The 12444-nt window shown below is 47.5% G+C and overlaps 1 protein-coding gene across 2 annotated transcripts in view; it reads left to right on the top strand.

Annotated features, from left to right (window-relative positions):
• Positions 1–12444, top strand: part of JAG1 (jagged canonical Notch ligand 1) — a 67092-nt gene that overhangs the window by 42705 nt on the left and 11943 nt on the right. For both annotated transcript variants that reach the window (XM_035110076.2, XM_035110075.2), the window contains 8 exons: positions 672–845; positions 1769–1922; positions 4072–4236; positions 6233–6346; positions 8006–8119; positions 9705–9818; positions 10627–10743; positions 11704–11731. In XM_035110076.2, the coding sequence (XP_034965967.2) occupies positions 672–845; positions 1769–1922; positions 4072–4236; positions 6233–6346; positions 8006–8119; positions 9705–9818; positions 10627–10743; positions 11704–11731 (980 nt within the window). The remainder of the gene's footprint in view (positions 1–671; positions 846–1768; positions 1923–4071; positions 4237–6232; positions 6347–8005; positions 8120–9704; positions 9819–10626; positions 10744–11703; positions 11732–12444) is intronic.

The raw sequence follows: 12444 nt of genomic DNA, 5'->3' as shown, positions 1-12444 counted from the left end.
CCATGTTGCTTTTGAATGCGTTTGCCCAGAAACACACCCTATTCCGTTTTCTGTGTTTAATCTGCGCGCTTGAAAATCCTGGTTGAAAGTTCACCTTTAAGTTGCGCATTTCCTCTGTCGGAATGCACATTTTAAAAACGGTTTCTGAGATGAGAACTACAGCAAAGAACTGCGACATGTAAAAATTGGCAGATAATTTACTATATGTTGAGATTGGGAGTTGCGGATTGGGTCGGTCTGAATCATGGACGTAGCCAGGAATTTCTTTTGGGGGGGGGGGGAGAACCTCGGTTAGCTGTGTATTTTTATAAAAAACAAACCTTTTTTTTAAAAAAACCAAACAATCCATTTTTACCATAGTTCTTCGTATATTTACAAGCATTACTCAAATCCTGCCAAAGTTTTTAGTTGTTTACAGTGCTCTCTTAACTACATTGTAAATTTTCCCCATTCCTCCTTAAAGTTCTTCTCTTCCTGGTTTCTGGTTTTCCCGGTCAGTTTCGCCATCTCGGCGTAGTCCATCATCTTCATCAGCCATTCCTCGCTGGTCACAACTTTATTGTCTTCCCATCTCTGGGCCAGTGGTATTTGTGCTGCTGCCGTCGCGTGCAAGTCGTTTCTGCTTGCGAACTGTTTTTCTTTATTTTCCTCCTCCCTGTTGCCCTTTTCAGGACTTGGTTAATGGTTATCAATGCACCTGCCCACTTGGCTACGCAGGGGATCACTGTGAGAGAGACATCGATGAATGTGCAAGCAACCCTTGTTTGAATGGGGGCCACTGCCAAGATGAAATCAATGGATTCCAATGTCTCTGCCCTGCTGGATTCTCCGGAAATGTCTGTCAGGTGAGGGCTGCTGAAACGCAAGCTCCAGATAAGAGCCCCAAGCCTGGACCGCTGTCTTGAATACCTGTATTCACCAAGCAGCGCTATGGACCCCTCTCCCTCTTTTTTCCCTTTAATAGCTGTGGGGCAGAGAAACCCACGGCTCCATTAAGTGCACTGAAAAATTGCAGAAACTCTCCCTCTCTCTCTTGGTTTTCCAAGTTATTACAAATCAGTCCAAATTATTTAAATTTAATACAATTTCCTAAAATAATCAGGTTTCCCGTTCCCATTGCAAACATGTGTCCATTATTAAAAAAATCCATTCCAGTAGCACTTTAGAGACCAACTAAGTTTGTAATTGGTATGAGCTTTCGGGTGCATGCACACTTCTTCAGATACGCTGAAACAGAAGTCACCAGACCCTTAAATATAGTGAGAGGGTGGGGAGGGGTATTACTCAGAAGGGTGGTGGGAATGGGTGATTGGCTGATAGGTGTGGTAAACATTACTTCCTTTACTTCCTCATGTAGCCGCTTCATTCCTCTTTAATCTCCATTCTCACAGTTGACATTTATAGTTTCCTTACATACAGCACCTCTGTTCTTTTTCATGAATATAAAATCCTTTTCACATGTGTACTCCTTCATAAATGTTGTTCTCAGACCTGGTATGTTGAGAAAGTTAATTGCCTTGAAAAATTGCAGTAACTCTTGCGTGCTAGACCTTTGCCCCCTCCTTGATAAACTTTTCGTTTTAGTGCAGTTGGCAAGTGTTGTTTTGTATGCTGTACACAAGTGATCGGGGGGCGACGGAATCATCATCATCATAAAAAAGGTCGGATTCCGTAGCCGCTTCCTGCTTGTGGCAGTGTGAAGGGTAATGATAATGAGCCCTTTGTCTCAAGGTGACCTCTTTTCTTCTGCCTCCCCTTTCCCTCCTAGTTGGACATAGATTATTGCGAGCCCAACCCTTGCCAGAACGGGGCGCAGTGCTTCAATTACGAAAATGACTACTTCTGCAGCAACTGCCCCGAAGATTACGAGGGAAAGAACTGCTCGCACCTCAAGGATCACTGCCGCTCGACTCCTTGTGAAGGTAGGCATTGGATCTGGCCAGTCCGCATGCTATTTTTCCGGGGAGGTTGGTGGAAAAAGTCTCCGGTTCGATTCCTGGCGCTTTCCGTCAGGACTGGAAAAACACCTCTCTTTTTTTTTACATCCTGCAGAGAACGCCAACTGGCACCTATTGGGCAAATGGTCCGATATGGCAGAGATGAGGAACCTTTGCCCGTTGGGTGTTTCCGCACTACAAATCCCATCAGCCAGTTTTTAAGGATGATGGGAGTTGCTGTTTAGCAATACCTGGAAGGCCAAGGGTCCCCAACCCCCGCTATAAGGCAAGGGTGTGGGGAACCTCAGGCAGACAGCCCTCTTGTAAGGGTTTCACCTGGCTTGATTCTGTCCTTGATCTGTGATCGTACCCTGCATTTTGGGTGCCCACCTGCAGCCACCAAGACATTTGGGTGGCACTGTGGCCTAAACCACTGAGCCTCTTGGGCTTTTGCATATCAGGAGGTTGGCGGTTCAAATCCCCGCAACGGAGTGAGCTCCCATTGCTCTGTCCCAGTTCCTTCCAACCTAGCATTTCGAAAGCACGCCAGTGCAAGTAGATAAATAGGTACCACTGCGACAGGAAGGTAAACAGCATTTCCGTGCACTCTGGTTTCCGTCATGGTGTTCCATTGCTCCAGAAGCGTGGACAAACACTGGCTCCCTCGCCCTGAAAGCGAGATGAGCGCCGCCCATAGTCACCTTTGACTGGACTTAACTACCTTTTTTATTACTCTTACCTTCAAGCCACCTTTTGGTATGTGGCCCCTGAAATGCTGTCCACAAGGGATGGTGGCTTCAAAGACCATTTTCCAAGTCTGTTTTAGGGCATCTTTTTTTTAATCTACCGTATCGATCTGTCGCACAGAAGGCAAAAACAGTGTTGGCTTTTGGAGTGGTGGTGGCAGGGAGTAATTCTGCAGCACTATGTGTCGCCCTTGTTAGTCCAAGGCATGTATGCGTGGTTTGGAATGGGACTTTCACATGTGCCTCAGTATCGTGGTTCCTTGGTACAAGTCGCTCTGGCCCTGCGGCTTTTGGGTACTTGGAAAAGGCATGTTTTAGACCTCAGCCCCGCCGTCCCATCAATTTTTACTAGACCTTTCAAGACCCCCACAAATTTTGACAGTTCAGATAGGAAAAAATAAACACAGCTTGGGGGTAGGTGGGGAAGTTTAATCCCCCCCCCTGCCTAGCCGACAGGACAAGACAACTTCGCCCCCACCCCAATCATATTGATTTGAGTTGGGAGGAGGCAGAAGCTGATCTTCGTGGCTTAGCTGAGAGGGGTGGTTTATTATTATTTATTTATTTATTATTTATACCCCGCCCATCTGGCTGGGTTTCCCCCGCCACTCTGGGCAGCTTCCAACAAATACCAAAATACATTAAAATATCACAGATTAAAAATTTCCCTAAACAGGGCTGCCTTTAGGTGTTTTCTAAATGTCTGGTAGTTGTTTATCTCCTTGACCTCCGATGGAAAGGCATTCCACAGGGCAGGCGCCACCACCGAGAAGGCCCTCTGCCTGGTTCCCTGTAGCTTTGCTTCTCGCAGTGAGGGAACCGCCAGAAGGCCCTCGGCGCTGGATCTCAGTGTCCGGGCAGAGCGATGGGGGTGGAGACGCTCCTTCAGGCATACTGGACCGAGGCCGTTTAGGGCTTTAAAGGTCGGCACCAACACTTTGAATTGTGCTCGGAAACGTACTGGGAGCCAATGTAGGTCTCTTAGGACCGGTGTTATGTGGTCTCGGCGGCCGCTCCCAGTCACCAGTCTAGCTGCCGCATTCTGGATTAATTGCAGTTTCCGGGTCACGTAGAGCTCATTGCAGTAGTCCAAGCGGGAGATAACTAGAGCATGCACCACTCTGGTTAGACAGCCTGTAGGCAGGTAGGGTCTCAGCCTGCGTACCAGATGGAGCTGAAAGACAGCCGCCCTGGACATATCAGTGGTTGCATATCAGTGTGTCCTATACTTGCGTGTGGCTCCCATTGGCGAAGAAATCTGGCCCGCTGTTTCATAGGGCCTGCTTGTTTTAAGAGAAAGCACGAAGCCCTCGACCCGCAGGAGGCCGGGGACGGCGTGGGTCTTTCGAGAGCTCATGTTGGGTCCGTGTCTCCTCCCCCCCCCGCAGTCATTGACAGCTGCACGGTTGCCGTGGCGTCCAACAGCACCCCGGAAGGTGTTCGCTACATCTCTTCCAATGTCTGCGGTCCCCACGGGAAGTGCAAGAGCCAGGCGGGAGGCAAGTTCACGTGCGAATGCAGCAAAGGCTTCACCGGCACCTACTGCCATGAAAGTAAGTTTCTCCTCGCCCTGCTTTGGGGGCGACCCCGACTCTCCCTTTCTCCGCAGCCACCTGTGTAAATGCCTTGTACGCCGCAGCTTGTTTGGCCTTGGGAGCCAGGGGTTGGCGGCAGTCACCAAGGGCACTTTTGGACTTTTGCTCCAAGTTCTTTCCTTCCTCCTTGGTGGGCCGGTTGATGCTGGTCAGTGGTACCTCTACTTACGAATTTAATGCGTTCCGAACACACATTTGTAAGTCGAAAAAAATTGTAAGTTGAATCTCTTAGGAATGCATTGGGAGAAAAAATTCGTAAGTCGAAGCAACCCTATCTAAAAATTTGTAAGTAGAAAAAATCCTATCTAAACTGCATCCAAGATGGCGGACGGAGCTTCGTTCGTAAGTAGAAAAATTCATAAGTAGAGTTATTTGTAAGTAGAGGTACCACTGTATTACCTTGGCCTCAAGGAAGCTCATTTTAAGAGGCTCCTAGCCTCAAACATGCACCTTGGGTTGTTTTTGTGTGTGTAAATAATAATAATTTATTTATACCCCGCCCATCTGGCTGGGTTTCCCCAGCCACCCTGGGCGGCTTCCAACCAGATATTAAAAACAGTACAGCATCAAACATTCAAAACTTCCCTAAACAGGGGCGCCTTCAGTTATCTTCTAAATGTAAAATAGTTGTTTATTGCCTTGACATCTGCTGGGAGGGCGTTCCACTACCGAGAAGGCCCTCTGTCTGGTTCCCTGTAACCTCACTTCTCTCAATGAGGGAACCGCCAGAAGGCCCTCGGTGCTGGATCTCAGTGTCCGGGCTGAATGGTGGGGGTGGAGACGCTCCTTCAGGTATAAAGGACCGAGGCCGTTTAGGGCTTTAAAGGTCAGCACCAACACTTTGAATTGTGCTCGGAAACGTACTGGGAGCCAGTCTCAGGACCGGTGTTATGTGGTCCCGGCGGCCACTCCCAGTCACTAGTCTAGCTGCCGCATTCTGGATTAGTTGTAGTTTCCGGGTCACCTTCAAAGGTAGCCCCACATAGAGTGCATTGAAGTAGTCCAAGCAAGAGATAACCAGAGCATGCCAACTTTATAAACATACAAAAGGCCTCTGGCGGTAGATGGCAAATTTTATGCTGGGGTTTTTATGACCCGTCTTAAAGGAATGTTTTCAAACCTTTTAAGAGCTGGAGAGCTGGCTTGCTTTTTGGGGAGCCTAGCCCTCTCCTTGGTCTTCTTAAATTTAGGTTCAGTGCAGTGTGGCTTCAACTCCAACCTGTAGTGAATTGTGCATGAAGAATAAGCAAGGTTGTATTCCTGGCCTCCTCTGTTGTTTAAAGGATCTTGAGTAGCAGGACTTGGGAAGACCTCTGGGCTGACTCGGCAAAAGGCAGATTGGGGTGTTTGCTTGCATGCAACACCGTTCAGTGACCTGGTGCCCACCAGAGGTTGTCGGACTACAACTCCCAGCAACTCCAACCAGTGGTTGGACAGGGTGGGAGTTGTAGTTCAGCAGTATCTGGAGGAGGCAGCAGGTTGGCAAAGGCTGGCCTACAGCTTTAGGTAGAAATAACTTTGTCCTGGGAAGCTGTGCTTCATAGCTTCAGGTGGGTTGGGCAGGAATTGGATTGGGAACTGCGTAATAAACTTCTGGGTGAGTGTGCATTTGACTCCCAGTTCCTTAACCACGGCAATGACTTTTCCCACCCAAATGAGGCGGTTGAAATGGCGAAAGCCTAACTTTGAGTTCAGTTTGGTGCCAAAAACAAACCCCTAGGCTCCCAGTGTCCTCGGAGGTGCCCTGTTCCTTTAATCTCGATGTGTGTCTTCTCCTTTTGCTTGTCTTTTTTTTTTTTTGCACTGGGTTTCAGTTTGGGTCCAGACGGAGTAAGCTCTGACAGGCCTGCTCCCTCCCGGGTTCAATGGTTACCCCACCTCCTCCATCCAGCCCCGGTTAGGTTTGCTAAACTTCCTTTTTTTGTGTGCTTCATCTCTTTTAATTTTGTTGCAGACATCAACGATTGCGAGAGCAACCCGTGTAAGAACGGCGGCACGTGCATTGATGGCATCAATTCCTACAAATGCATTTGTAGCGATGGATGGGAAGGCACCTTTTGCGAAGCCAGTAAGCAAATCTTTGTTTCTCTACTGGAAAGGGAGGTGGTTGACGGGTGGAGACTCTGTCATTCTCCGTGTTGACACTTTTCACATCCTCTGTCTGGACTTCAGTCCTCAAAAGATTCAGTCCTCAAAAGATCCTCTTAAGGAGCAATGGGCGTTTTTTTGTTCTTAAAAGAAAGTTGCTACCCTATTATTTATTTATTTACCGTATAAGATGAGACCCCCGACTTTTGAGAAGATTTTCCTGGGTTAAAAAGTAGTCTTATACGCAGGAATGATCTGGCTGGCTCCTTTGACTCAGGAGTTAAGTGACTCTGGAGTTGCTTAAACTATATTTTTGCCTTGTTATAAACTGGAGAAGTTTTGAAAAGATAAAAAAGTACGTTTAGGGGTGTCAGATGTGATGAAACCTTGGCTGCCAGTAATTTAAGTTCAGAAGGGAATGGGTCACTTTAACTGGAATGGTCTTTTTGCCAACCCAAGTACTGCTGAATAAAGGGCTTGAAGGTTTTATATCCATGTATTTCCCTCTATACGGGACGCGGGTGGTGCTGTGGTCTAAACCAGTGTTTCCCAACCTTGGGCCTCCAGTTGTTTTCGGACTACAATTCCCATCATTCCTGACCTCTGGTCTTGCTAACTAGGGATGATGGGAGTTGTAGTCCAAAAACAGCTGGCGGCCCAAGGTTGGGAAACGCTGGTCTAAACCACTGAGCCTAGGGCTTGCCGATCAGAAGGTCGGCGGTTCGAATCCCTGTGATGGGGTGAACCCCCGTTGCTCGGTCCCAGCTCCTAGTTCGAAAGCACGTCAAAGTGCAAGTAGATAAAAGGTAAACACCATTTCCGTGTGCTGCTCTGGTTCGCCAGAAGCGGCTTTGTCATGCTGGCCACATGACCCGGAAGCTGTACGCCGGCTCCCTCGGCCAATAATGCGAGATGAGCGCGTAACCCCAGAGTCGGTCACGACTGGACCTAATCTAATGGTCAGGGGTCCCTTTACCTTTACCCATTTTCCTCTATAAAGACAGAACATCTCACTGCTCCTATCTTGGCATCGTAGAACAGCCTCCCCCAACTTTGTGCCTTCGAGATGTTGGGACTCCAATTCCCATCAGCCCCAGCCAGCATGGGCAGTGGTTGAGGACGATGGGTGTTGTAGTCCAACAATTTATTGAGTCCAAACATTCCCCAGCCCTGGTTTATAAAGATTCTGGCAGTAGAAACCTTTACTGTAAGGGTTTCTCTTGCTGTCGCTTAGTTTTGAGATGATGTCTAGCTTCTAATCCAAACACAGAGTTTCCCATCTCTGAAATATCTCCCTTTTCCTCTGTGTTGCTTCGAGAAGGCAGAGGAGGGGCTGAACTGCTGGCCTTTGGCCTTGACACAGAATCATTATGTAATAAGGCCTCATTTGCCTTCAGCTTAACTGTTATATTTGTTTCGAGGGAGCCAGAGTGGTGTGTGTTGGCAAGGAAAGTTGAAAGTGAGCGGTGGGGTATGGTGCAGAATAAACACGATAACGTCAGCACTGGCATTACGGGGCTTAATCCAGACTTTGGGATGGGAGGCCAAAAGGAGGGCTGCAACATGCCTGCGGATAAAAGCAAGCTCCTTTGCACAACGCTTCTTTTTCCTCCCTTTAACTCGCTCTTCTTCCTTCCAGATATCAACGACTGCAGCAAAAACCCCTGCCACAATGGAGGAACGTGCAGAGACTTGGTGAACGATTTCTTCTGCGAGTGCAAAAATGGATGGAAAGGGAAAACCTGCCACTCACGTGAGTGCCTTTGGGGAGCTACCCCAGATCGGTGCCACCACTAAAGTCCGGTGTGCCTAGTTTGGTGTATGAATGGGGCTTATTATAATACAGTAGCCTCATTGGCCGATTGTCGCCATGCGCTGTAAACTGTGGCTCACGGTGAAAAGGGTGCCTTTCCACCCGCTCCTGTGTCTCACTCCTCCCCTAATGGGAACGGCAAACCACAACGCTTGGCCTACCTTGATGTCGGAACCTGAGATTGTGATTTTGTCCCCCCCCCCTCCCCATAAACAAGTTGCGATCAGCAAGCCAAGATTTGTACTTGGCTTGGCGATCTGGCTTCGTTGGGGAGAAACAAACCACAATCTTGGCTTAGGGACATTGCGACGAGCCAAGCTTTGTGGCTTGTTTCCTTGCGCCGGGCAGGGGAGTGAAGCCAGCGTCATTGTTTACAGCAAGTCGTGGTTCGTGGCTGACTGCGTTGTGCAATGAAGTGTCATTTTCACTGTCCCCCAAAGTACATTGAGTTTTTTTTTTTTTAAATCAGATCAGGAGCTCGAAACTAGATGTGTTATAGGCACACATGCCAAAGTTCTTCCTTAAGATTAATCTCTTTTCCCCCCGGATGCCAAACATGGACAGGTAAACTGGGGGAATGTCAAAGCTGCCCCCCAAGGGCTCTGTACCTCCTGTCGATCAAACGACTGTCCACCTAAACATTAGGAATAACTTCCTGACAGTAAGAGCTGCTCAGCAGTGGAATTTGCTGCCAAGGAGTGTAGTGGAGTCTCCTTCTTTGGAGGTCTTTAAGCGGAGGCTTGACAGCCATCTGTCAGGAATGTTTTGATGGTGTTTCCTGCTTGGCAGGGGATTCTATGATTTCTATGACTGCTCCCAGGAACCAGTTCTCGAACGCACGTACATGTAGTGTGATTTGGCGTTCACATTCTAAGACCGTGAGCTGAAATGGGTAAAAGAATATTGGGAAATGGTACATAATGAATTGAAAAAAATAATAGTTCAAAAGTACTTTTCCAAAAAAAAAAAACACCCCAGAGTCCTTTCTGTTGGGGATAATTCAGATTGAAATTCCCAGGTGTCAAAAAAGGCTGTTTATGTATGAAACAACTGTGGCCTGTGTTTTGTTAGCCCCCAAACGGAAAGTGAGCTAGGTCCCAATCAATGAAGAATGGCAACTTAAGTTGACAGAATATGCGCAACTTGCAGATTTCACATAGAGAAGAATGCAGATTTCACATATAGAAGAAGACAACAAGAAGAACTTATGTTTAGAGAAAACGTTTATTTAATATAGGGAAAATAACTCTACAGTTGAAAATGTTGGCAGCATTAAGATAACAGTGTAAATAAGTTTTGATGGATGTAATAATGGAATACTGAATGGTATAGTTTCTGTAAAATATGCAGGGATTTATGATGTAGTATGTATAAAATGAACCATGGAAAGAGAAGAAGGGAAGTCCTTGATATCTTAAGGATGCAAAAATGAGTACTTTAAATGGTAAAACAGAAAAATTAATAAAAGCGGCTGGGGGGGGGGAGCGTGTTCGCTTCTAACTAATCCTGCTTTTCCATTTGACAGGCGACAGTCAGTGTGACGAAGCCACATGCAACAATGGAGGGACTTGCTATGACGAGGGAGATGCCTTCAAATGCATGTGTCCCGCAGGGTGGGAAGGAGCCACCTGCAACATCGGTTAGTAAATGGTCGTGGGCTCGGCTCATCACAATATATTTCAACAGGGGTGGGATGTGACTGGGCTCCCAGTGGCCAGCCCCCAGTGGCCATACTAGCTGGGGGCTGGCGGGAGTCGGGGGTTCAGCAGCATTATTTATTTCTTTGTAACATTTGTACACGGCCTCGGCCCAGTATACCTGAAGGAGCGTCTCCACACCCATTGTTCAGCCCAGACACTGAGGTCCAGCTCCGAGGGCCTTCTGGCGGTTCCCTCCCTGCGAGAAGCAGAGTTGCCAAGAACCAGGCAGAGGGCCTTCTTGGTAGTGGCGCCCTCCCTGTGGAGCACCCTCCCTTCAGATGTCCAGGAAATAAACAATGATCTGACTTTTAGAAGACATCTGAAGGCAGCCCTATTTAGGGAAGTTTTTAATGTCTGATGTTTTACTGCGTTTTTGATACTTTGTTGGAAGCCGCCAAGAGTGGCTGGGGAAACCCAGCCAGATGGGCAGGGTATAAATCAGGCACCCCCAAACTGCGGCCCTCCAGATGTTTTGGCCTACAACTCCCATGATCCCTAGCTAAGAGGACCAGTGGTCAGGGATGATGGGAACTGTAGTCCAAAACATCTGGAGGGCCAAAGTTTGGGGATGCCTGGTATACATAATAAGTTGTTGTTGTTAATATTATTTATTACACCGGCCTTCCTCCGTACATCTCAGGGCGGTTCACATCCAGAGGGCCAGAGGTTCCGCATCCCTGATTTATAAACCTGTGCCGTTTTGGGGAACTTTGCAAGAAACTCTGTTTTGCTTCTTCCTTTTTCCAGCGAGGAACAGCAGCTGCCTCCCGAACCCTTGTCATAACGGCGGGACTTGTGTTGTCAGTGGAGATTCCTTCACGTGTGTGTGCAAAGAGGGCTGGGAAGGACCGACTTGTACTCAGAGTAAGCGCTTTCTCCCTTTTCCCCTTCTCTCTCTCATATACCCAAACTCTTTCTGAAGTGGTGGTGGCTGAGGATGAGAAAACTGGCTCATCTCATTGCCCTCAGGGATTTGAGATTAAAGCCAGAAGGGGGAAGCCGTTTGATGTGGGGCTTTCGCATCACCTGAATCATTGGGCTTTAATGACATTGTGGGACTGGATTTGACCTGGGCCTGAGAAAGTTGCAAATGAGATAAGTGGAGACAGATGTTTTCGTCTTCACACCGCTGTTTCCCTTCAACCCACCCACCACCCTGGGAAAAAAAACATTAACCCCCACTCTGGTTTGTTCTGGCCATTTTTGAATCTGTTTTTTTTTCCTGACAATACTTTGCAAAGAATCCTGTGTGCATTTGTTTAGTGTGTGTGTGTGTGTGTGTGTGTGTGTGTGTTTTAGCAATGTAGTTCAAACCTGTTTTGGAAGGGGACACCTGTAGACAGTGCTTTTTTCTTGGGGGAGGGGACGACAACGACGCAGGGGTACACATACCCCTAAACATTTTGTGACTGTTTGGCCTCATTGAGGGGCAGTATTTCAATTAGAATAGGAAAATGTGAGTACAGTGGTACCTCGGTTTGCAACCGCAATCCGTTTCGCGGAGGCGGTCGCTCGCCGAAATGGTCGCTTGCCGAAGGCACACTTCTGCACGTACGCAAAGCGCAGATAGAGCGCTTCTGTGCATGTGTGAGTTGCGCAGATCGCTTCTGCGCATCCGACGCCATGGAACCCGGATGTAAACACTTCCGGGTCCACGGCGGTCGCTCGCCGAAGCGGTCGCTCGCCGAGGTAGGTGTAAACCGAGGTTTGACTGTACCCCTAAACTTTTTTTCTTTCTCTTCTTCTTCTTCTTTTCAAAAAAGCACTGCCTGTAGAAATCCAGAGGGCTAATTGTGCGTCTTTGTCTCTTTTATCTCTTTACAGATACCAATGATTGCAGTCCGCATCCTTGGTAAGCAGACGGGCCTGGGAATGAATTGCACTTTTATTTGCATATGCCTGCCCTGATCATCTTTCCTTTTGATTTCGCCTTGGGGAACCTCTGGGTGGAAATTGGGGTGGAGATTGGAAGGGCAGAAAAAAGTGAACTGCCTCACGTTCTCTGCCCGAATCTCTTTTTGAAAATAATTTTTATTAGTTTTCAGTTACAGAAATCCAACAAAAGCCTCATTATAACAATGCCAAATTATAATACCATTAAGAATGCCAATAATTCAAAACCCAAATTATATAATTTAGTTGCCACCCTACCCCCACCCCCACCCCCGGCATGCTAGAATGGATGGTTTGATTATTTACTTTATTCCTGTGTTCCAAAATCCAGAGTGTAATGGGAATTTTTAAGATTATGGAACCAGGCATGTCCATAGTTTGTTTCAGTGGCCTAATCGGGCCTGCCGGTTGGGTCAAACAGTCCCTTGTGGCAGTTTATTTCCCGGGATAAAATCCTAACAAAAACCTCAACTTCAACCCTAAAAAAGCTGAACAATTTTGGGGGTAAAATCATACAAAAAGCTCAACAACTTCAATCCTTTGGTTGGCCCTTTGGTTGGCCTTCATGGCCCCCTTTCACTTCATCAAATCTGGCCCTCTTTGAAAAAAGTTTGGACACCACTGCCGAATCTCTTTTTAACTGCACCCGGCTGCCTTCTGTCAAGCTCCCTC

This window comes from Zootoca vivipara, chromosome 3 (genome assembly GCF_963506605.1).
Source record: "Zootoca vivipara chromosome 3, rZooViv1.1, whole genome shotgun sequence".
Taxonomy (NCBI): Eukaryota; Metazoa; Chordata; class Lepidosauria; order Squamata; family Lacertidae; genus Zootoca; species Zootoca vivipara.
The sequence above is the reverse complement of the archived record's forward strand: the minus strand, read 5'-3'. Positions and strand labels throughout refer to the sequence as shown.